The sequence below is a fragment of the Oncorhynchus tshawytscha genome, linkage group LG25, assembly GCF_018296145.1.
Source record: "Oncorhynchus tshawytscha isolate Ot180627B linkage group LG25, Otsh_v2.0, whole genome shotgun sequence".
Lineage (NCBI taxonomy): Eukaryota > Metazoa > Chordata > Actinopteri > Salmoniformes > Salmonidae > Oncorhynchus > Oncorhynchus tshawytscha.
In genome coordinates, this window is record NC_056453.1 from 14540218 (window position 1) to 14567425 (window position 27208).

The 27208-nt window shown below is 42.2% G+C and overlaps 1 protein-coding gene across 1 annotated transcript; it reads left to right on the plus strand.

Annotated features, from left to right (window-relative positions):
- The first annotated feature begins 3366 nt into the window (after positions 1-3366).
- LOC112223992 (dickkopf-related protein 1-like) lies at positions 3367-5107 on the plus strand. The gene is made up of 4 exons (XM_024387284.2): positions 3367-3671; positions 3878-4019; positions 4240-4383; positions 4497-5107. The coding sequence occupies exons 1-4, from the start codon at positions 3462-3464 to the stop codon at positions 4748-4750; spliced, it is 750 nt and encodes a 249-aa protein (XP_024243052.1). The 5' UTR covers positions 3367-3461; the 3' UTR covers positions 4751-5107.
- Positions 5108-27208: the final 22101 nt, after the last annotated feature.

Below are 27208 nucleotides of genomic sequence, written 5' to 3' on the forward strand. Positions count from 1 at the left end.
AGAGGGGTTATAATAGTTTGTAGGCCAAACCATTCGGACCCTACAGACGATTTTGTGAGCAGACCGATTTTTGGGATGTCTCATGGTCTGACAAACATAGCTCTAGCTCTGTGACCTTTCAGCAGATGAGGTAGTGCGACATATGCGTCTCAATCCACATGATGAAGCAGATGAGGTGGATTGAGACGCATCCGATGCAAAAAAAGAAAAACCCAGATATCTCTAGTTTAAACATGACAGATTTTTTATGGGGATTTTTGAATTATGCTAATTAGATTTCCCCGGGGGCTCGGAGATTGACCTTCGGGAGTGCAAAGGAAGGATCCAACCATTGAGTGGGGTAACAGCAAAGAACAGATTATACCACTAGAGGGCAAACTGGTACTTGTACAAAACCAGGCTTTCCAGAGAGGGACACAGCAGGGGTTTTGTCTAGAAGGGACACAGCTTTTGTCAAAATGTACTTTTCGCTGTAGGTTTAGCAGAACTTACTCAGCATGTTAGGATAATTAACATAGCAGGTTAGGAGAATTAGGTTGAAGTTAAGAAAAGGGTTAGGATAAGGGTTAGCTAAAAGGCTAAATAATCTACTTTTGATGTCAACTTGACAAAAGCTGTATCCCATGTAAATGATGTCAATACACTGACAATTTAAAGGGAGGCGGCAAGTGGACTTTGATACATGGCTAAATACAATCAGTCTGTCATACAGAGATTATTCTGCTATTCACATGATTCATTTCCCATCAAAATGGACCTTAGAACATTAGAATTTCTAAATGAAAGGCAAGATGGCTGCTATTCTACAGGCCTCACATATATTACCATAATTTCTAACTTTTATATTGCGCTTGAAAACAAATGAATATTATTTATTTTAGGACCAGAAGTAAATATTTCTGTACATCAATATTTAGTGCTGATTTAAAAAAATATATATATATATATGTATAAATAGGTTATACTTGTATTATTTAATTTGAATATTTGGGATATGTTTTGTCAAATTAAATCTCGACATATTTTCTCAAGCTTGAATGATCTTTTCATGTTATCACCATCATCCACTGAATTACTGAAGTCGCTCACCCCAGTTCTGAACATCATTACATCGCTTTTGGCATTATTGAAAGTGCCTTAAAATCGAAGGCGTCCAAAAGATATCTTCAATAATTGTTTTAATGCTGCATGACAAGATCAAACAACTTAACCGGTCGTCATTACATGGCTTGCTGCTTTTTTTATGGTCCATCTATTTATATGCAGTTTTCTTACAATAAAATGTAACTTTCAATCAATATGAAAGATGATGCTCCTCATTTCATTTGGTGAAGCTGTTCTCTGGTTACTTACTCCCCGATCTGTGCTGGTATTTTGTACTGGGTCGGTAACTACAAGGCAGCTTATTTGATAGAATTACATGTTCAATACACTGTTAGTACTTCCTTTGATAACCACTCTGACCACGGGAGGGAGCTTTCTGAACACCTGACCCTCCAGGCGAAAGATTACCTTATCTAACTAAACTATAAAGTACATTTTCTGCCCGTTTATTATTTAAATAGAACACAAACGGATTATGTGTTTGTTTAACACTTTAGGGACATGGGCTAACTAGTGAGGGTCTATTGTAGCATGAAGGCCGCAACCAGGTATTTCAAAACAGACCTGGCATCCTACCAAATGAATTTGCGGAGTAACCGAAAAAAACGTATGTTAAAACCCGCTAAAAGCCGAGCAAACGGACTGTTTGTAAAAACGCCATAGCTGCCGGAGTCTGATTAAGACATGGGGGTTCAGGACTGTTTGATCTGTCCTCATCAAAGGGGCCTTCACACAAGCTTCATTTTACACCACTGTAGGCTTTGGATGTACAATTAAAACAAAGCCTAAAGACCAACGAATCGGGATGAATGCTGCCAATTGACGTCAAATGAAGTGTATTGAACGTTTGTCTTCTGGTGGCCTATTAAAGCCTAACTAACCTTTGTCAACAACATCAAAGACATTTATTTCAGAGGCTTTGCCTAGGCTATTTGGCAAACATGCACTTTGAAACGGTTAAATCGTATTTTGTTCCTGAATAATTCACTCAATTATCTAGTTCGGTTATTTAGGCTATGGTTAAGATTTGAAAAATATTTTAATCACTTTAAAATACAACTTTAATATATGTTTGTATTATATTCAATCATGATATAAGTCCCTATAGTATTTTAAAGATGTTGTTAATTTTCCCCTTTTTAAACTTATTTCAAATGGGATGTTTTGGGATATTGCAAATGTTTTTCTAATCCACTATTCCTAATTTAAGAGCAGGCTAGTTTTAAAAACTGGACAGGCTTTCTTTCATACCCCGATATCAAGCAACAGTTTTTACAATACTCTTTACAGATGTATTGAAACTTAATTATCATGCCACAATGTTGGAATTTGCACAATAGGCTACATCATCACGAGAGCTGCTGTAGGGGTAATTATGCTGACAACAGCTTTATCTGAGGGGAAGGGAATATGCCTACTTCTGTGTCTAAATTGTTTTACAGGCTACATAAGAAATTCAGAGAGACCGATGTGAAAGAGAGACCGATGTGAATTCTTTATCGCGGGGTGCCAATCAACCCATATTTATAAGTAATTCAGTAAACTTTTCATTCTCCACGATTTGCATATTCCCCTTTGATCCCCGCCACCTTTTTTTTCAAATCAAGTGCATTTCAAAGTTCTTCCATTACAATTACGGATCAAATGCCGCTAATGGGGAGTAAATGTCTTTAATGATCACCCATTAGAAAACCACGGGGCGCCTGGCGTCAGTAAGAGCCACTATTTGCAGAGGCATTTGATGACCCCTGATAGACCTCCGTTATAAAAAGGTATAAACATTTATTAACAGTAGGCTTACAACGAAAAACTACTCAATATACACAATGTAGCCCCCATCATGTTCATCATCTCGAAATACCGATTTAAGTGCAACCAGTGACACCTTTCTGGGATAAAATAGGCTGCAAATGACCAGTGTTATCAATAAATGTGACCAGATGCTGATAACGTGCAACAAAATATGAGTCAAATGAAAGACTGTAGCTGCATAACGGTAATAGGGGTAACGTGTCCATTTGAGGAAAAATGTGTCGGTGTGTCATCTCGTGACGAGTCATTGACAGTCATTGTACACAAACATTCTTGACATGTTTTGGAATAGGATTCCCGGCCAATGGGTACTTGCTGTGGGATGCATCATGAGTTGAGCTCTTTGAAATGTCATCCACCCCTTTGTTACACATGGCTGGGGGCGGGATGCAAACAACTCGGCATGTATAAATCTTGCATCAGGAATCCTAGGATTACAGTGGTAGTTTACTCCTCCTACTAATACACCTATCTGCCCTCGAGTTGTAGGCTACTATTGCATCTTGGAATTGGTACCATTTGTACATACAACAACCATTTCTACAATGGCAATGATGCTGCCATTCGGTTATTCCGCTATCTTTTACATGCTGGTCGGATACTTTGATTCTGCATGCGCTGAATCCGTGCTTCTCAACTCAAATGCCATCAAGAACATACCTTTAGTGGCGGGTCTGAGTCACCCGATAAGCGCGAGCCCAGCCGAATTTTCATTTGACAGCGGGACCCAAAATATGGCAATTGATACCATACAGGTAAGCCCAGCATCAATTTGTCATAAAAGTTAACTATTTTATATTGATCAAAGTAGGCTATACACTGTGTTGAAATTGGAGGTTTAAAAATGGACCATAGATTCCCTCCGTTAAAATGAACAGTTTACCAATATGCCTATTATTTAAATTGGATACTATTCTAAAAGTTAAATGCATACATTAATCATCTACCTCTCTTCTTTCAGTCTTTGAGTTGCTCCACGGACGAGGAGTGCGGTGACCATGGTTTATGCTTTGTGTCCCGAGGCGCATGTCTCCCGTGCAAGAGGCGCAGGAAGCGCTGTATCCGGGACACTATGTGCTGCCCGGGCAACCAGTGCAGCAATGGTGAGTAGCCTACAAGTCCCAGCTCTTTCATGTTAAATTACACCGTCAAATCTGTTCAATAGAGCCTTAGAAGATGTGTCTGAAGCCACTCCTCGCTGCTTTGAACTTTTGAAGAGAAGTGTAGTCAGTTGAATTTAAGCAATTCAACACACTTGTTGAAAGGACTTAGTGTAATTTCAAGCACATCATCTCATGTTTGATCTTCTTGTTACCTTCCTAGGTGTGTGTTTACCCAGCGATCCTGACATGGTTCAGCACATCCGAATGGAGGACATAGTGCCACCCAGCAATACACCCGAGAAAAACTCTACAGTGGAACTGAACTCCAAGTTGCCCACGCAAGATCTTTCACAAACCCCAAAAGGTATGTAAACAAATCAGTTATGATGTTTACCGTGGTGAATGGACTCCGGGTGATATATGTCTTGTTATACACCAAGCCAACAATATGCTCATGTAGTTTACTTATTTGTTCAGGTCTGGAAGGAAAGCGCTGCCTGAGGTCTTCGGATTGCACAGAGGGACTTTGCTGCGCGCGTCACTTCTGGTCCAAGATCTGCAAGCCAGTGTTGAAAGATGGTCAGGTCTGCACCAAACACCAAAGGAAAGACACACACGGTTTGGAGATATTTCAACGGTGTGACTGTGGAGACGGCTTGTCCTGCAGAACACAGAGAGGGGAGCACAACGGCAAGGCATCTCGAAGTCTGCACACTTGCCAAAGACATTGAATCAGCGGCAATCCGTGGGTTTCGGTAGCCTTTCAGAAAGTCTGACTGGAGGACTGATGTGATTTCTGACAAGACCCGTTTTGTTTTGGTCTTCTGATTTTTGTCACTCAAAAATAGCAGAGTCGTTGTGATTGTTTCTCTATGGAACTTGAGATATATGATTGTTACGGTAAATTACTGTATTGTACATAACTTATAGATAATGGCACTTAATTATTTTTGGTCACAACAACTATTCGAGGAGAAGGTGCTCTCTCTATGCTGTTATCACATTATTGTAAATGTATTAACACTGTGATTTATACAACTTTATATAGATTCTGATATAAATTTATATTTTTATTTGAAATAAAGAGTGTTAAAATATTTTATTGTCTTATGAGATCATTTGCACAATATTGCATCAAATCAAATGTATCTATAAAGCCCTTTTTGCATCAGCCAATGTCACAAAGTGCCATAGAGAAACCTAGAGAGGAACCAGGCTCTGAGGGGTGGCCAGTCCTCTTCTGGCTGTGCTGGGTGGAGATTATAACAGTACATGGTCAAGATGGATGTAATTGCATGCAATCATTTCCTCGTTTAGTGACCTACCAAGGGAAAATGGAATTTAAATGTTGCAGTCAAAGGATTGATATTGGCTGTTCCATTAGTCTGACCAATTCCAAAACATGACCTACTGCAAGGTACATGACGCAAGGTATACACCACATTTATAACTATCGATGCATATTGCTACAGTTCTAAAACACTACTTATTATGGAAATAATGTATTAGGCTATATGGGAATCACTGTGATACGTTCCTTTATTTTACAAATCCAACATCAAACATCTACCACTGTAGTGAGCTGTATAATTTGATGTACACTAGAACCCACCCCGTTGCTACTCATGCCTTCCATGTGGCTGTTTTAGAGAGTGACTTTTTTATTTTATTTTATTTCACCTTTATTTAACCAGGTAGGCTAGTTGAGAACAAGTTCTCATTTGCAACCTCGACCTGGCCAAGATAAAGCATAGCAGTGTGAACAGACAACACAGAGTTACACATGGAGTAAACAATTAACAAGTCAATAACACAGTAGAAGAAAAAAAAAGAGAGTCTATATACATTGTGTGCAAAAGGCATGAGGAGGTAGGCGGATAATTACAATTTTGCAGATTAACACTGGAGTGATAAATGATCAGATGGTCATGTACAGGTAGAGCTATTGGTGTGCAAAAGAGCAGAAAAGTATATAAATAAAAACAGTATGGGGATGAGGTAGGTAAAAACGGGTGGGCTATTTACTGATAGACTATGTACAGCTGCAGCGATCGGTTAGCTGCTCAGATATCAGATGTTTGAAGTTGTTGAGGGAGATAAAAGTCTCCAACTTCAGCGATTTTTGCAATTCGTTCCAGTCACAGGCAGCAGAGAACTGGAACGAAAGGCAGCCAAATGAGGTGTTGGCTTTAGGGATGATCAGTGAGATACACCTGCTGGAGCGCGTGCTACGGGTGGGTGTTGCCATCGTGACCAGTGAACTGAGATAAGGCGGAGCTTTACCTAGCATGGACTTGTAGATAGCATGGACTTGTAGATAACCTGAGAGGCTCACCACACTCCCTTTGGCCTGGTCATCTTGAGCAGAAGAACCGTATGTCCTAACTAACAAATGGAGGCTTGGTTCTAAACTCCCAGCTTAGTCAGATAGCCGAGTGAACTCTGATGTTGAACTCTGAACTTGCAGGGAAGTATGAGTGATGTGTGGTGATAGTGTCGTCATGCCTGTCCAGACCACAAGTGTACCGTGGTACAAGCTTTCCCTGATGCTAGAACAAATTAATTACATTTTAAAGAGGCATTGCATTAACATACTTCAGCATTCCCATTACATAGTACACAAAACATCCATCCCTGTCAAGTATTTGTTGATTCGGTATGAAGCATTCGACTTTCTTTGTGTTCCCCCACCTTATAGGTAACGAGGAACTGCAGAGTTTTAAGTATTTACTTCAAGGTGTCAAGCGTGACAAAGCAGAGGGGTAGACATTTCAAAGCAGAGGCTATACAGTTTGCAATTGTCCTCTTCCCATACATGTGCATCAGCTAGCACTAGAGAGGCTTCCTCTTGCTTTTTGTCGAGACCATCAACGGTGGTGGGGAAGACCCAAAACATCGGTGGATGGAATCTCATTATTATGGTGAGGAGAAAACTCTAAATGACCCACTAGACATACAGTATAACAGCTAATTCTTTGAGGGAAAGAGTTGGCATCTTTAGAGTTTCTAAACAAGGGCCTTGCTATTTGATATAAATGTCTAAAGGAAAAGGGAACCCTTTTTAGTACATATTGCTGGTATAGACTCATAACGAATCTGCAAACATTCAGCGTGAATCCTCTTTTGCAGTGCAATACAATGAAATAGCAATTCGCCTCTACTCAACAGTGTGAATGTTTGCAGACTACCTCAAATACCCCCTCATGAAGAGTAGTTAAGTAACTGGAGGTTTGCAAACAAACAGAGTTAGAAAAACACCAAAACGTTTATGTCAAATGGGCATTGTGTTTGGTAAAGTATGTATTTTTAAACTCACACACTCAAACCTGTGTTTCTCCTTGACATGGATGTTGAGGACAAGACGTGGTTCTATATACTGTATGTTTTTTTTATGGGATGTAGGCTTTCAGAAGCAGAGAGCTTCATAATGCTGATGAGTAATTCACGACACAAACCTGTTGATAGTGATATTGGATCTGTGATCACACACACACACACACACACACACACACACACACACACACACACACACACACACACACACACACACACACACACACACACACACACACACACACACACACACACACACACACACACACACACACACACACACACACACACACACACACACACACACACACACACACACACACACACACAAGCGACTGCAATGCAAATCATTAAACATCTACAGTATGAAACCTAAAGATAACCATCAGCATAGTCAACTTGCTCACCTAGAACCTTTCTTCTTGATGGAGCCTTTGGCGTGTTCATCGACTGTATTAACATTCAACTGCAACCCACATCTCTTTAATGGAGTTGAAGAGTTCAAGTGCACAAAGCCCCAGTCTCTCATGACTTCATTTGGTTGCACCCAAAGCAGGTGTAACATATGTAGATATTATGGGTAGGGGTTACTCTATTACCATACCTATTACTGAATGAGGATGTTGCTAGGCTGTTCTTTTCCAAGAACGTACTCACCTGTAAGCAATATAAGTGTATGGAATACAAACTACTGTAGATATCTTTCATTATCTTTCATTTAAACGATGAAGATCATAACTGGTGAGGCGAGGAAGGGAGATTGTCGCCCCACAACCTGTGGATACACTGCCATCTTTGGCCCTCTGACGTCGGCATCAAAGAACTGAAGATGTTGATTTGATGGGAAAACAGGATGCACAGATGATAAGTAATTAAAACTGCACTTCCGTCTCCTCACTGCCCATTAGTGGCGTGACAATAAATATGTTCTCCGTCCCATGAACAGGAATAATTCAGGGGATTTAACCTTATTGGATATAACGTGTGTGTGCCACACAACAACTTCCTGTTGATATGGCTGAATGGGATGTACCAATTAATGTGCCCTGATGCAAATGAACTGTGGTGACTCATTAGGGATAACCTGTGACGATTTTGCACTTCCAGGAGATGGCACTTGTGCGAGAACAATATTTCCGCTGTTAGACTTCAAAAAGACAAGCAATATGTCAGATGTTAATAAGTACGATAAAAAAAGCATGGCGTTGACTCTTTTACAAGAAGTGCATAACCATTTTAACATAACATCCTGGTCATTTTGTTTTTGGGTCAGTGATATAGCAAAAGTGGTTTACAGCATTAACATAGATGACCCGGTACTAGCGGCTGTGTATGTTTACTAGCAGCCTGACTGCCACGTTTGAAAATTACAGACGTGAAGATCCAACAGGAATGATGTCCGGCGTCACACACAGGGGCTCACAGAGGAACAGGCGTCTGAAGAGCAGACGGCAGTCTGCGGGGTCAGCACACAAACAGACAGGAACAGTCAAACACCTTTACTGTTGTGGGTCTACCCGAAGGCTGGTCAGAGACAGAAATGATTTAAATCTTCAAGTAAAAGCTAGCTGATGGCATTATCGTAGGCCTTTACACCAATACCCGTACTGTATGTGTTGAAAATGGCAGATTTGGGCACTGATAAGTACATCAATTGGAACACAGTGGCTGTACAGTAACATTCTATAAATGATGTCAGAGCTCAAGTTCTGCGCTTCACAGTGTTGTATGGGTTTTGACCTTCGGCTGTTCTGAACTTGAGCACCTCACGCGACAAGAAGATGCCCCCATCCCTCCGCTAATTAGGCAACTTTGCAAATGTTTTGGTGTCTGAGTGAAGGAAATGCTATAAATTAAGAGGACTAGATGTATTTGGAAATATGAGACGTTCAAGATTATAATAAATACCGCTTTGATGTCATACTAGCAAGCCAAATGTGCACTTTACATTTCCATATAAAGCTCGTGTCATAAACAGTGTCAACCTTAATAATCACTATGTTTGATGTACAGTTACAAGATGACATGGCGTCATACCCTGGGTTGTTCTGAACAGAATGAGCCTGTTTGTCTAAGTGTGAAGAAAATTTGCCGCGGAACACACACACCTGAATTAACTCATGTCTCCATTCTATGCGCACCAAAATGATCTGTTTCTCTGAATTGCCTTTTGAAAGCCTAATACTGTATTGTATAACTTAGCTAGTCGCATTGGCAATCGAACAAGCTTTCAAATGATGCCCACCTGACCCAGATTCTGATTTATAATGGTGAATTTTTGGATTGCGTAAACAACAATAGTTATTGTGTAATGGCAGGGATGCAGGGTTGTGTTCCAAACTAAACAACTGGAAGTGTGCCTGCTCTAGTTCCTCAACTAGTTCCTTGGAGAGCTCAAAAAACACCTTATAGTTGAAGACTCTTCTTTGAGTCATAAAAGTGCATTGAAATGATTTAGGAACTGTGGAGACACCAGGTAGTCCTCTCACTCAAACCATTTTTTTTGTTGGTCATATGTTGCATCTACCCCACATTTGCCAGGAATACTGTTATCTTGTTATTGGACGTACCCAGGATATTTTCAGATGTCGTTATCAACAAATGCGGCAGAAAGTGATATAATGTTTGGATTTAGTCTTGTTTCAGGTGAACTGCTTTGTCCTCAACTTTGTCCTAATCATTTCCCCCATAGCTCCAAACGGTTTCCTTTCAATGGCTACCAAGCTTATGCAGTTCAAATTTCCTCTGTAAGAAACATTTCAATTTAGCCATATAGGCCAATTCCCATGAGTGTAAAAGCTTAAGGATCAACATCTATTGTACTTTATATGTAGCCTAATAGTGATTATGTCCATTTCCAATACATTGCTTACAAGGCAGTTTACCACATTGCCTGGGAACTGCAGATGTATTATAGACAGACTATATAAACTTTGAATTTTCCCCCCTCATTATCTAACCAAATATCTTGATCTCTGCCAAAAGCATAATATTTCAAATCTTTATTGGACTCAATCAGAAGATGCTTGCCTCTTTGCCAGACAGAAATTGACAGCCTACCACAGATATGGGGATGGATTTCTCATCTGGAAACATGAATTTGGTCACAGCCGCAATGACAAGGATACGCAGCATGCTGTCTCTATAAATACAATCTGTGTGCTTAAACTCCCTCCATCCAATTCTTTCCAATTCATTCAAATCTAACTTCTAATGTTGTCCAACAGACTTTCCTGCAGGATGCTAATGTCTCCAGGCTACATCTGTGCCAGGCAGGTGTAGCCTCTCTGTGCTGAGGGGGGGGGGGCTATCATAAGATTACTAGACTGCCCTGATATTCCAACATAATAAAAGAATAAGGTGGACATTAAAAGGGAATATCCTTGACTACCCTATAGTAACATACGGGAGAGAGAGACAAAGAGGAAAGTGATGATGAACTGAGTGACTGGCCTCTGTCGTAAATCCAACCTCTGATTTACAGTGAAGGGGGCGGAGGAAAGGCAAACCAAGGTGAGCCTGCCACACCGGACTGTAACCAGCTGTGTGTGTGTGTGTGTGTGTGTGTGTGTGTGTGTGTGTGTGTGTGTGTGTGTGTGTGTGTGTGTGTGTGTGTGTGTGTGTGTGTGTGTGTGTGTGTGTGTGTGTGTGTGTGTGTGTGTGTGTGTGTGTGTGTGTGTGTGTGTGTGTGTGTGTGTGTGTGTGTGTGTGTGTGTGTGTGTGTGTGTGTGTGTGTGTGTGTGTGTGTGTGTGTGTGTGTGTGTGTGTGTGTGTGTGTGTGTGTGTGTGTGTGTGTGTGTGTGTGTGTGTGTGTGTGTGTGTGTGTGTGTGTGTGTGTGTGTGTGTGTGTGTGTGTGTGTGTGTGTGTGTGTGTGTGTGTGTGTGTGTGTGTGTGTGTGTGTGTGTGTGTGTGTGTGTGTGTGTGTGTGTGTGTGTGTGTGTGTGTGTGTGTGTGTGTGTGTGAAGACACCACAGCCAACCTAACCTCAACTATAGCCTTGTAAGCCAGGGAAGGTAAATAGATGCTTCGCTTCAGACTCTTAACGCTAAAACGTGACACCGTGTTTTGCTGGCTTGAAAGAGCTGATGATTCACACAAATGCAGGACTGTGATACTGTATGTTCCAAAATATTATCCTAGCATTAACCACAGGTTACTTCTGCCACTCAGTCACAGAGATATTCCTTTGATATGGTGAATCTCAGCTTGACTCAGACGCATGTTGATTTAACATGACAGCAGGATTTCATGTGATTCTTGTGTTACTGAAGCGGATTACCTTGATAGCAGTAATTAAAGAATGGAAAGTATTTCGCTGTAATGATTTAATGTCTGGTGGAAAGTTATATGTGAAGACTATTCTTGTCAATTTCATGTGAACATGCAAACTAATCCACTAACAGTAGACTGCTATCCCAGCAAACACACAACCACCACAATGTTGCCTCAAAGTCTGTCCAGATTAAGCCCACTGAAGGCCTCTCAGGTAAGTGTCATAACAAATTACAGATTCAACAAATTCCAGTGCTTCAGTCCTACCTGGTTTAAAAAAAAAAAATGTTGTTTCGGTGTAACCTCAAGCCAACTACTACAAATGGGATTTCAACGTTACCTGCAATGGCAAATATTCATGCACCGAGAGCCTAAACAAACCACATTTTTATATTTATATATATATATATATATATATTTGGACTTAGTTAAAATGTTGAAAATGAGCCCGCGGTCCTCTTTTACTGACAACCTTGTATTTTCAACAACATCAACATAATTAGCATATTCCTCATGTCCAGAAAAAAAACAAGAAAATGTCTGCAGGCTTTTTTACAACACCCCCAAAATTATTCATGATGCAAAAACTGCCAAGGTCGGTGTCGCCAAAGGTTTTTAACAGTCTGTAAACAATTTTTATACAAAACAGGTCATTATGAAGCCTAGCGTACCTCTACATGCATCCAGGTTGCAAAGAACCACACCACCTGGCATAGTCGTACACTAAATATCAGATCCCGTCAAATAATATAGGCCTACGTACCAATCACATAGGCCTATAACATAAAATAATGAAATCTAATGAAGGCCCATTTCATAGACTATGAATGAGTGTCCAAGCCCAGTCCTCTACAGCTGCAGACAGGTCTGATTCAGGCAGGCAATGCTTCAAACTGGGCCTCCTAGACATCTCGACATACCAGCCTTTCTAGATAAATGCATTCAGTTCAGAGCATCAACTAAAAAGCATACAAATGTCATGTCTGGCGGGGGGGGTACTCAAATTTCTCATCTTTGGGGAATCCTAATAAATACTAAATACTCAAATCTCCTGATGTTCAATATTATGGCCAATTATGTCACATCTATTTATCCTCGTGGCTTTTTGAAGGGAAGCAGCAGAAACCCATTTACCGTGCGTCTCCATGGTGCTTTGGACAGTTTACAGGGCTTAATAGGCTGGGGGCTGCTTACTTTTGATACCACCTCTTCCCCCATGAAACACATCATGTTGCCATTTGTTTCTACACTAAAGACTGACTTACACCAGACAAAGAGGGGGCTACACACAAGCTCATTTGCTTAAGCCTATAAATCCACAAGAAAGAGGAGACAACTTGACATCTCGGGGAGGTGTAAATGTGTTGGATTTTCTCCTCTCGGCGGCTGTTGTCCGGCAGTGTGAGCCATTGGGTTAAACAACACTGGATCTAATGCAGGCCATTACTTACACATGACTATCTCTCTTCGTCTGCCAACAGGAACAGTAGGCAGCTTTTAAAGTTCGATGACAGACTTCAAAAAGTTGTGCAGTCACAGGTCTGCCGCTATCTGAAGACAAACAACATTTAGCACTTTGGTGTCTATTAACAATGATGAACCAGCTGCCAGATGGGGAGGGAAGAAAGGACTCGAAGAGCTGATAGAAAACCTCAATACTTCCTCCACCCAACATAACCCAGTTCACCCAGGGCCATTGGTCTAACCCTTTAAAGGGCCAATCAACAGTTGAAACAATAACCGAGCCTGCAGCAACTGACCATCCTTGATATCAAAATGATAGTTTTAACCACGTTTTGAGGCTATAAGGCTCTATTCAATCTGTACAACTGAAGGGTTACGGATTCTGCAGTCGAAACGTGATGGCCATTTCCGATTGAGCCGACATAGGCAACATTTATTAGGAATGAAGTCTCCACTAAAGCAAGAACATTGCCTTTAAATTTCAACCACGCTGTAAAGCTGAACTTCCCCGATGCGGATTGAATAGAGCCCATAGTGTTTGTTTACATTTGCTTTGTTAACAAACATTGGAGTAGAACAAGCAGCTTGTTACAAGCTTATATTTGGGTTCTGATGGGGTACGATAGTTAAACTAAGCTCATGAGGCATTTCTAAGTTATATTCGTCAAGAATCAATGTGTACATATCATTTAACCGTTAAAAAATAATAATGGATGCAGCAACTGCTGATTGCCTCTTGAACAAATACAAATGTTTTCTCTACCATCCTTTTCTCTCAGAATATGAATGAACTAAAAACACTTTCTTCTCATCTGTGCTTGAAACAAATACCATAAATAAAGCAGAGAGGAATTGGGAGGGGTTGGTGTACATTACCAGACTTCAAAAGAACTTCTCTGCCCCAACAGCTACGGCAGTGTGGTTATTTTCAAGGTGCCTATTCATGTGAAAAGACTTGGGGCAAGATCATTCACCGTTACCTGAGGACACTCACCCGCTTCCTCTGAAAGAGAAAGAGGTCAAAACAAATCTCTGAGAACTCGAAACTGCCAAAAGGGATATGTTTTGGGTAAAAGAAGTGACCCTTTCACCCAAAGGCAATATCAATTAACCTCCGGTTTTACAGTCTGGTGAGCTGTGAGAAAATACTCTCTCACACAGCAGCTCTAATGATAAGATAACCCAGAAATCTCAGGGTCTGCTGTAAAAAATAAAAAGGTTTGGCATTTTGAATTACATCAGAAATCCAAATAGTCCAAAGTTCTTTAATAAATGCCTTTCGTTTTCTGTCAAACTAGAATAAGAATCTTCCAGATGCGAATGAGAACAATTATACATTTGAGATGTCGAATCACAACCAGAATTATTATGATTTATTGGAGGAAAGATCCTTTTATTCCACAGTGTTATCACCAACACGTCGATTGCTCTGTTCCTGCAATGTTTTGATTCTCCCTTTTCATATGATAGATGGTGCCTGTGACAATTAGGCTATCAGTCACGAGTCATTGACTCGACATGAGGGTTGCTTTTCTCAAGTCCCCCCCCACCCCCCCACCCCACCCGCCCATTGTGCACAATTTTCCACTGAAAATAAAAGGACTCAAAAGACACTCATTTCGCGTATGACCCATCTTCCTGTCCATCTCCGTCACGCCACTATTGTCCTTTTTTTTTTAATCATCTATTGATTATGTCGGAGATTAAAGGACTGGCTTTCATTATCACAGTAATGTGCTGTTTCGACTGTCCATATGAAAAGACTTGTCAGGCAGACCTGAACGTGTCTGTCACAATGCAGTCAGAGGCTGTGACAGAGGTGGATATGAATGCAGAAGCCCAGAGTGAATAACCATGCATTCTGGAGATGACTGTATTGAAGAATTGAAAATTGTATAAAGATGACATTGTGGTGATAAATATTGACATATCTAACCAGATGCCCAACTGCTGATTAAGAGTGTGTGTGGTCTTTTCTTCCTGCATATATAACAACCTCACAAACTGTGCCTGTGGTCACCTCATACAAGACTCATTACATTGCAAAAACAAGTATGACTGTTATATAAAAATAAAACACTGAGTAAGGATGCCAAGACCCCCAACCATTACTCTCACTGCTGATATATGCAACAACAAAAAAATGCCTTCCTGCGGTGACACTAAATGACAGTATTTTTTTCCCACAATTACAAACAAGGCACTCTCGATACCTCTCCTGCCAATACCTTGGTTTCAGCTCCGTTTGTGGTGGCTTAGCCTTACGCGTGTGGTTTGCAACAGCTCAAAAGCATTCACCAGTGGCATGTGAGTAGTTTTGATGAAAACCATGCATAGCAAACAACCTTAAGGGTTATTTCTCTTGATAGGGCACGTACGTACATCTTTTCACAACGAGGGCTGAATCCAAAAAGAACGTGACGAGTAAAATAGCGTGTTGAAGAACGTGATGTTTCTTTCCCACAGCCTCTATGGAATGATGAGAGGTGCAGCGCAAGGCCATGTCTATGACAACCCTCCGAGAGTAGAGACCCTACTGATTAACGGGACAGGAATGGCTAGCCCGCGCCGCGCAGCGTTGACACGTTGAGTGGCGCCTGTGTGCAGGTGAAGGAAGCCCTCTTAATAACACAGAGCATTTACCTATCAGGTAAGAACAACTGTCTTTGGAGTCGGAGACGACTCCTAATCCCATCCCTGGCCCACAGGTGCTTCCCATCCAAATAAACTTGTTTACTAAGAGGCTTCTTACTGAGGGATGATGACAAGAAACACCAGGAATGTCTATTGCGAACAGTGCCGAGCCAAGTTAGTAATTGGGCCATTTGTTTTACACAAACACTTCTGAGAAGATACAGTCCAGACAGAGAATTCCAAATTAGAACCAGCAAAGCTATTTACAGAAACTATTCCGTGAGGAAGACCACAAACATCAACAGCATCTTGCTTTGCTATTTTTTCCAGAGATATGAGTAAGAGATCACTCGCCAACTGATATACTGACGACTATTAGCATTCCACAATCCAGATGGTCGAAAGATGTACCGCTTCAGTAAGTATTCGCTACCATCCGGCACAGTGGCAAAACCAGTTCCTTGAGAAGACGGCCATTATACACCTTCTTACACTGAGCCATACCTGTTCCCATGGCTGACTGACAATGAGTACGTTACGTGCACACAATATTATGATTATTGTGAATAGTCAGATTAATGTAATAGTTTGATTCAAATGGCAACATGCTTTGCAAAAAATAACCATTTCCCGAATAATCTAGTTTACATGGACATATCTGAAATCAGGCAACCTGATGGGACTTTGATAAATGCAGAAGATCACCAATCAAAATAAACGTTCTACCACAGTGACCATGTTATTTTTGGGAAGCATATTTGATTCGGAGTTCGGACAAATGTTCAGTTTTTCCAAGCTCACTTCACTTGTGCAAAAGAAGGAAGCTGGTGTTAGCACATCCACAGATCAAATACAGCACTGTAACTCTGATTAAGGCCTTTACATCAGAGGAGGCTGGAGGAAGGAGCTACAGGAGGACGAGCTCAGCGTAATGACTGGCATGGAATTAATGGAATGATATCGAAGACCTCAAATATATAGAAACCACGTTTGACTCCGTTCAATGAATTCCATTCCAGCCATTACAACAACCCCATCCTCCTATAGGTCCTCCCACCAGCCTCCACTGGTTTAAATGTCCTAATAGAAGGCCACAGATGATGCAATCTCTATTGCACTCCACTCTGCCGTTTCCCACCTGGACAAAAGGAACACCTACATTTGAAGTCGGAAGTTTTTCACAATTCCAGACATTTAATCCTGGTAAAAAGTCCCTGTCTTTGGTCAGTTAGCATCACCACTTTATTTTAAGAATGTGAAATGTTAGATTTATTTCAGCTTTCATCACATTCCCAGTGGGTCAGAAGTTTACATACACTCAATTAGTATTTGGTAGCATTGCCTTTAAATTGTTTAACTTGGGTCAAATGTTTTTGGTAGCCTTCCACAAGCTTCCCACAATAAGTTGGGTGAATTTTGTCCCATTCCTCCTGACAGAGCTGGTGTAACGGTGTCAGGTTTGTAGGCATCCTTGCTCGCACACGCTATTTCAGTTCTGCCCACACATTTTCTATAGGATTGAGGTCAGGGCTTTGTGATGGCCACTCCAATACCTTGACTTTGTTGTCCTTAAGCCATTTTGCCACAACTTTGGAAGTATGCTTGGGGTGATTGCCCATTTGGAAGACCCATTTGCGACCAAGCTTTAACTTCCTAACTGATGTCTTGAGATGTTGCTTCAATATATCCACATAATTTCCCCCCTCATGATGGCATCTATTTTGTGAAGTGCACCAGTCCCTCCTGCAGCGAAGCAGCCCCACAACATGATGCTGCCACCCTCGTGCGTCACTGTTGAGATGGTGTTCTTCGGTTTGGAGGCCCCCCCCCTTTTTCCTCCAAACATAATGATGGTCATTACAGCCAAACAGTTCTATTTTTGTTTCATCAGACCAGAGGACATTTCTCCAAAATGTACGATCTTTGTCCCCATGTGCAGTTGCAAACCGTATTCAAGCTTTTTTATGGCGGTTTTGGAGCATTGACTTCTTCCTTGCTGAGCAGCCTTTCAGGTTATGTCAATATAGGACTCATTTTACTGTGGATATAGATACTTTTGTACCGGTTTCCTCCAGCATCTTCACAAGGTCCTTTGCTGTTGTTCTGGAATTGATTTGCACATTTCGCACCAAAGTACCTTCATCTCTAGGAGACAGAACGCGTCTCCTTCCTGAGCAGTATAACGGCTACGTGGTCCCAAGGTGTTTATACTTGCGTACTATTGTTTGTACAGATGAACGTGGTACCTTCAGGCATTTGTAAATTGCTCCCAAAGGATGAACCAGACTTGGAGGTCTACAATTATTTTTTCTGAGGTCTTGGCTGATTTCTTTTGATTTTCCCATGATGTCAAGCAAAGAGGCACTGGGTTTGAAGGTAGGCCTTGAAATACATCCACAGGTATCTCCAATTGACTAAAATAATGTCAATTAGCCTATCAGAAGCTTCTAAAGCCATGACATAATTTTCTGGAATTTTCCAAGCTGTTTAAAGGCACAGTCAACTTAGTGTATGTAAACGTCTGACCCACAGGAATTGTGATATAACTCACTTCCGGCGCCGACAGAGATGGCCGCCTCGCTTCGCGTTCCTAGGAAACTATGCAGTTTTTTGTTTTTTTACGTGTTATTTCTTACACTAGTACCCCAGGTCATCTTAGGTTTCATTACATACAGCCGAGAAGAACTACTGAATATAAGATCAGCGTCAACTCACCATCAGTACGACCAAGAATATGTTTTTCACGACGCGGCTCCTGGGTTCTGCCTTACAACCAGGACAACGGAGTGGATTACATGCAGCGACCCAAAAAAACGACTCAGAAAAAGAGGGAAACGAAGCGGTCTTCTGGTCAGACTCCGGAGACGGGCACACCGTGCACCACTCCCTAGCATTCTTCTTGCCAATGTCCAGTCTCTTGACAACAAGATTGATGAAATCCGAGCAAGGGTAGCATTCCAGAGGGACATCAGAGACTGTAACGTTCTATGCTTCACGGAAACATGGCTAACTGGAGAGACGCTATCCGAAGCGGTGCAGCCAGCGGGTTTCTCCACGCATCGCGCCGACAGAAACAAACATCTTTCTGGTAAGAAGAGGGGCGGGGGCGTATGCCTCATGGCCAACGTGACATGGTGTGATGAAAGAAACATACAGGAACTCAAATCCTTCTGTTCACCTGATTTAGAATTCCTCACAATCAAATGTAGACCGCATTATCTACCAAGAGAATTCTCTTCGATTATAATCACAGCCGTATATATCCCCCAAGCAGACACATCGATGACTCTGAACAAACTTTATTTAACTCTCTGCAAACTGGAAACGATTTATCCGGAGGCTGCATTCATTGTAGCTGGGGATTTTAACAAGGCTAATCTGAAAACAAGACTCCCTAAATTTTATCAACATATCGATTGCGCAACCAGGGGTGGAAAGACCCTGGATCATTGTTACTCTAACTTCCGCGACGCATATAAGGCCCTGCCCCGCCCCCTTTCGGAAAAGCTGACCACGACTCCATTTTGTTGATCCCTGCCTATAAACAGAAACTAAAACAAGAGGCTCCCACGCTGAGGTCTGTCCAACGCTGGTCCGACCAAGCTGACTCCACACTCCAAGACTGCTTCCATCACGTGGACTGGGAGATGTTTCGTATTGCGTCAGACAACAACATTGACGAATACGCTGATTCGGTGTGCGAGTTCATTAGAACGTGCGTTGAAGATGTCGTTCCCATAGCAACGATTAAAACATTCCCTAACCAGAAACCGTGGATTGATGGCAGCATTCGTGTGAAACTGAAGGCGCGAACCACTGCTTTTAATCAGGGCAAGGTTTCTGGTAACATGACTGAATACAAACAGTGCAGCTATTCCCTCCGCAAGGCTATCAAACAAGCTAAGCGCCAGTACAGAGACAAAGTAGAATCTCAATTCAACGGCTCAGACACAAGAGGCATGTGGCAGGGTCTACAGTCAATCACGGACTACAGGAAGAAACCCAGCCCAGTCACGGACCAGGATGTCTTGCTCCCAGGCAGACTAAATAACTTTTTTGCCCGCTTTGAGGACAATACAGTGCCACTGACACAGCCTGCAACGAAAACATGCGGTCTCTCCTTCACTGCAGCCGAAGTGAGTAAGACATTTAAACGTGTTAACCCTCGCAAGGCTGCAGGCCCAGACGGCATCCCCAGCCGCGCCCTCAGAGCATGCGCAGACCAGCTGGCCGGTGTGTTTACGGACATATTCAATCAATCCCTATACCAGTCTGCTGTTCCCACATGCTTCAAGAGGGCCACCATTGTTCCTGTTCCCAAGAAAGCTAAGGTAACTGAGCTAAACGACTACCGCCCGTAGCACTCACATCCGTCATCATGAAGTGCTTTGAGAGACTAGTCAAGGACCATATCACCTCCACCCTACCTGACACCCTAGACCCACTCCAATTTGCTTACCGCCCAAATAGGTCCACAGACGATGCAATCTCAACCACACTGCACACTGCCCTAACCCATCTGGACAAGAGGAATACCTATGTGAGAATGCTGTTCATCGACTACAGCTCGGCATTCAACACCATAGTACCCTCCAAGCTCGTCATCAAGCTCGAGACCCTGGGTCTCGACCCCGCCCTGTGCAACTGGGTACTGGACTTCCTGACGGGCCGCCCCCAGGTGGTGAGGGTAGGCAACAACATCTCCTCCCCGCTGATCCTCAACACTGGGGCCCCACAAGGGTGCGTTCTGAGCCCTCTCCTGTACTCCCTGTTCACCCACGACTGCGTGGCCACGCACGCCTCCAACTCAATCATCAAGTTTGCGGACGACACAACAGTGGTAGGCTTGATTACCAACAACGACGAGACGGCCTACAGGGAGGAGGTGAGGGCCCTCGGAGTGTGGTGTCAGGAAAATAACCTCACACTCAATGTCAACAAAACTAAGGAGATGATTGTGGACTTCAGGAAACAGCAGAGGGAACACCCCCATCCACATCGATGGAACAGTAGTGGAGAGGGTAGCAAGTTTTAAGTTCCTCGGCATACACATCACAGACAAACTGAATTGGTCCACTCACACAGACAGCATCGTGAGGAAGGCGCAGCAGTGCCTCTTCAACCTCAGGAGGCTGAAGAAATTCGGTATGGCAACTGCACCGCCCTCAACCGTAAGGCTCTCCAGAGGGTAGTGAGGTCTGCACAACGCATCACCGGGGGCAAACTACCTGCCCTCCAGGACACCTACACCACCCGATGCTACAGGAAGGCCATAAAGATCATCAAGGACATCAACCACCCGAGCCACTGCCTGTTCACCCCGCTGTCATCCAGAAGGCGAGGTCAGTACAGGTGCATCAAAGCTGGGACCGAGAGACTGAAAAACAGCTTCTATCTCAAGGCCATCAGACTGTTAAACAGCCACCACTAACATTGAGTGGCTACTGCCAACACACTGTCAATGACACTGACTCTACTCCAGCCACTTTAATAATGGGAATTGATGGGAAATGATGTAAATATATCACTAGCCACTTTAAACAATGCTACCTTATATAATGTTACTTACCCTACATTATTCATCTCATATGCATACGTAGATACTGTACTCTATATCATCGACTGCATCCTTATGTAATACATGTATCACTAGCCACTTTAACTATGCCACTTGGTTTACATACTCATCTCATATGTATATACTGTACTCGATATCATCTACTGTATCTTGCCTATGCTGCTCTGTACCATCACTCATTCATATATCCTTATGTACATATTCTTTATCCCCTTACACTGTGTATAAGACAGTAGTTTTTTGGAATTGTTAGTTAGATTACTTGTTCGTTATTACTGCATTGTCGGAACTAGAAGCACAAGCATTTCGCTACACTCGCATTAACATCTGCTAACCATGTGTATGTGACAAATAAAATTTGATTTGATTTGATTTGTAAGTTAAATAATCTGTCTGTAAAAAATGGTTGGAAAAATGACTTGTGTCATGCACAAAATAGATGTCTTAACCAACTTGCCAAAACTATAGTTTGTTAAGTGTATGTAAACTTCCTAAGTGTATGTAAACTTCCAACTTCAACTGTATGTGAGAATGCTATTCATTGACTACAGCTCAGCATTCAACACCATAGTACCCTCAAAGCTCATCACTAAGCTAAGGACCCTTGGATGAAACACCTCCCTCTGCAACTGGATCCTGGACTTCCTGACGGAACGCCCCCAGGTGGTAAGGGCAGGTAACAACACATCTGCCACGCTGATCCTCAACATGGGGGCACCTCAGGGGTGTGTGCTCAGTCCCCTCCTGTACTCCCTGTTCTCTCATGACTGCATGGCCAGGCACAAACCATCATTAAGATTGCTGATGACACAATAGTGGTAGGCCTGATCACCGACAATGATGACACAGCCTATAGGGAGGAGGTCAGAGACCTGGCCATGTGCTGCCAGGACAATAACCTCTCCCTCAACGTGATCAAGACAACAGAGATGATTGTAGACTATAGGAAAAGGAGAACCGAGCACACCCCCATTGTCATCGACAGGGCTGAAGTGGAGCTTCAAGTTCCTTGGTGTCCACATCACCAACAAACTAACATGGTCCAAGCACACTAAGACAGTAGTGAAGAGGGCACGACAAAACCCATTCCCCCTCAGGAGACTGAAAATATTTGTCATGGGTCCTCAGATCCTCAAAATGTTCTACAGCCGCACCATCAAGAGCATCCTGACGGGTTGCATCACTGCCTGGTACGGCAATTGCTCGGCTTCTGACCGCAAGGCACCTCAGAGGGTAGTGCGTATGGCCCAGTACATCACTGGGGCCAAGCTTCCTGCCATCCAGGACCTATACACCAGGCAGTGTCAGAGGAAGGCCCTAAAAATTGTCAAAGACTCCAGCCACCCTAGTCATAGACTGTTCTACCGGAACGCCAAGTCTAGGTCCCTACCCCTAAGCCATAAGACTCCTGAACAGCTAATCAAATGGCTACCCAGACTATTTGCATTGCCCCCCTATTTTACGGTGCTGCTATTCTCGGTTTATTATCTATGCATAGTCACTTTAATTCTACCTACATGTACATATTACCTCAATTACCTCGACTAACCTGTGCACATTGACTCTGTACCGGTACTCACTGTATATATCCTCGCTATTGTTATTTTACTGCTGCTATTGAATTATTTGTTACTTTTATTTGTTACTTATCTATTTTTTATGTATTTTTCTTAAAACTGCATTGTTCTTTAAGGGTTGTAAGTAAGCATTTCTCAGTAAGGTGTTTTATTCGGCTCAAGCGACAAATAAAATGTGTTTTGATGAAAACATGCTCCAGATTGCTCAAGACCTCAGACTGGGGCAAAGGTTCACCCTCCAACAGGACAACGACCCTAAGCACACAGCCAAGACAACGCAGGAGTGGATTCGGGACAAGTCTCTGAATGTCCTTGAGTGGCCCAGCCAGAGCCCGGACTTGAACCCGATCGAACATCTCTGGAGAGACCTGAAAATAGCTGTGCATTGATGCTACCCATCCAACCAGACAGAGCTGGAGTGGAACTGCAGAGAAGAATGGGATTAACTTCCCAAAAACGTGTGCTAAACTTATATGTAGCATCATACCCAAGAAGACTCAAAGCTGTAATCGCTGCCAAAGGTTCTTCAACAAAGTACTGAGTAAAGGGTCTGAATACTTATGTAAATGTCATATTTCAGTTATTTATTTTTTATGAATTTTCAAACATTTCTAAAAACCTGTTTTTGTTTGGCATTGTGGGTATTGTGTGCAGATTGATGAGGGGAAAAAACTATTTAATCCATTTTAGAATAAGGCTGTAACTTAACAAAATGTGGAAAAAGTCAAGGGGTCTGAATACTTCCCGAATGCACTGTATATATTGGTGCATGAGGCAGAAATAACGCAGTGCGACTTGAGTTTCGCCATCAGCCAGAAGACTGAAAGAGCAGAGAGACAGTAAGTCGGACGAGAGGCAGTCTGACCGCTGTTCCCTCCCTCCCCCCAGACTGACCATCAAATGCAGTTCATCAATCCAGTAAAAGAAAAAAGCTAATCATTATGCTCACTCAGCTGTGCCTCACAAATAATACAACCAATTATCTATTACCAGCATGATCATATTCCTACATTAAAAAAAATATATCATTTCTAAATGGTCTGAGAAGAACAATATTGGCCGGGCAATTCAAGCCAATATGCAGTGTTAATGTATTGGGCCTATAGCCTACTGCACAAACCTCATTGCTACACAACTGTTTGTTTAATGCTGCATAAGCGTACGTTTTTTTTAAAGATATGTTCAACAACAAAAAATCTGAGCGGTAGATCTCAGCTTGCGTTTGGACTCTGATGTAAACAAACATACTAACTCCATCAGTAGGGCCAGGCTCCAACATCGAACCCCTTGGCCTAAAGGTTTACATTATAGAAGCAAAAAGATTTGAAGACATGTAAAGTTTATTTCACTATATCTTCACACTTGGATTGCCATGGGCTCGTTCTAAAAAATGGATTTTGTGAAGAGGTCCCCTCAAATCCCCTCAACTTTCCATGCACAGCGTGTCAAGAAAACTCTAGACACATTCCCTCTGGTTTGAGCCATAGCCATGCATTTTGTGGATTTTAAGGGGGCATCATCACTTCAGGGAACAGTGCTTAAGTGGCAATTAGAGAGCAATAGAGAGACTTGAGAGACTCTGTAGATGGGAGGAGAGAAGGGGGGGGAGTCACGCTTGTGGCAGCCGCAGAGAGAACACCATCCACAGACCCCAAAGCCACCCCAGTCACCCAACCAATGATATTTACACGCTTACTCAGCAGCCTGTGGTCACCATGTTATCCACTGGAAGTCTGTCGACGTGTCTGTCTCTGTCTCTTTTGCCTTGGCTCTGCCAGGTCGTTACTGAAAATGAGAGCTGTTTCTCAATGAATGGACCTGATTAAATAAAGGTGGATTGATTTGAATTGGCGCAGTGTCTTCAGCAGCCGAGATGGTTTTTCTTGTTTCCACCAAGGTGAAAACACCCCTGTAAAAGTTGTCAGTTTGCAGCAAACATCCACCTGTGTAAATGTACCTTCTGACATTAATTTAGTGCAAACATTTCTGTTTGTTTATTAAACCTGACATCTAAATGAAGTTTTAGTCTGGGCACTGGACCCTGTTGACTAAGGTCTTCAGACTATGCCTTAACAGCCAGGGGGACAGACACAATGTAGAACTACTGTATATTCCCTCAGGGTAAGAACTTCTACTCACATATTTAAGTGCAACAAATGCTGACTCACATGCACAGGCATGACATGTACATGACATATACTAATACTATACAATGACAATTATTTTCTAATATTTATTAAGTAAATCCACAAAATATTTAAACCTGCTATTTTGGTATGAACCCAAGGAAACTTAATCCCCCCCCAAAAATCTCCATGACCCAGTCATATAACCATGTTGGGAGCTGCTTGATATTTAGGATGAGACAAAAAAATAACGTGTTTTAAAATGGGTCTTCATGGCCTTTTAAAGGATTGCGAAGAGGAAGTCTTTGATGCCTTTAAACCTTTAATGAACCTCCTAGTCTACACTAGCAGTGATGTTGCTGTGAGAGACAACTGGATTCACTCAGAGGAGAAAAGCCTCTTCCTTTGAAAGATAACAATGACTGCACGTCTGATAGCCGAGGAGGCAATCTGTGATACTTAAAAGACATTGCGAGAGGATGATAATGGGAGGACCTAGAACAGGGCTCCTGACAAAAAAACCTACAATGGTAATGATAATTGATATCACATGTTCCCCTATCAAAGGACAAAGACAGGAGCTTAGAGGAAAAAGGCTATACATTAGTCTCCTGATCTCCAGTCTGCCAGTGCACTTCCTCAATGGTGCCTCTTGCTAATTTGTAGGGTTCCCTACTCGGCTCCAGAGAACCTCTCTGATAAATGGGGATTATGATGTGTGGATGGGACAACTAATGAAACGTCATAAAGACTAGGCCTGCTGGCTCCACTCCTGGTTTCCAGTAATGCCAGGGGTTCTCAAGGCCTCTTATGATGAATACAAGAGAAATCCTGAGGGGGAATGCAGAGAGAAAAGACAAGGTGTGGGCTTCCTTTAATCCTCTATGGTGACTCTCACAGGCCACAAATCATTGTCCGTCTAGAGACTTGAGTGGGCACTTCAAGTGAGTTGGACTCATAGGCCTTTACTAATTTAAATGTTTATATGTATACAGTACCAGTCAAAAGTTTGGACACCTACTCATTCAAGGTTCTAATTATTATTATTTTTTACTATTTTCTACATTGTAGAATAATAGTGAAGACATCGAGACGATGAAATAACACATATGGAATCATGTAGTAACCAACAAAAAAAGTGTTAAATAGATTCTTCAAAGTAGCCTTGATGACAGCTTTGCACACTCTTGGCATTATCTCAACCAGCTTCACCGGGAATGCTTATCCAACAGTCTTGAAAGAGTTGTCAGATATGCTGAACACTTTTCCTTCACTCTGCTGTCCAATTCATCCCAAACCATCTCAATTGGGTTGAGGTTGGGTGATTGTGGAGGCCAGGTCATCTGATGCAGCACTCCATCACTCTCCTTCTTGGTCAAATAGCCCTTACATAGCCTGGAGGTGTGTTTTGGGTCATTGTCCTGTTGAAAAACAAATGATAGTCCTAGCGCAAACCAGATAAGATGGCGTATCGCTACAGAATGCTGTGGTAGCCATGCTGATTAAGTGTGCCTTGAATTCTAAATCAATCACAGACAGTGTCACCAGAAAAGCACCCCCAAATATCACAACTCCTCCTCCATGCTTCACGGTGGGAACCACACATGCAGAGATAATCCGTTCATGTACTCTGCGTCTCACAAAGACATGGTGGTTGGAACCAAAAATAAAACATTTGTACTCATCAGACTAAAGGACATACAGTGCCTTGCGAAAGTATTCGGCCCCCTTGAACTTTGCGACATTTTGCCACATTTCAGGCTTCAAACATAAAGATATAAAACTGTATTTTTTTGTGAAGAATCAACAACAAGTGGGACACAATCATGAAGTGGAACGACATTTATTGGATATTTCAAACTTTTTTAACAAATCAAAAACTGAAAAATTGGGCGTGCAAAATTATTCAGCCCCTTTACTTTCAGTGCAGCAAACTCTCTCCAGAAGTTCAGTGAGGATCTCTGAATGATCCAATGTTGACCTAAATGACTAATGATGATAAATACAATCCACCTGTGTGTAATCAAGTCTCCGTATAAATGCACCTGCACTGTGATTGTCTCAGAGTTCCGTTAAAAGCGCAGAGAGCATCATGAAGAACAAGGAACACACCAGGCAGGTCCGAGATACTGTTGTGAAGAAGTTTAAAGCCGGATTTGGATACAAAAAGATTTCCCAAGCTTTAAACATCCCAAGGAGCACTG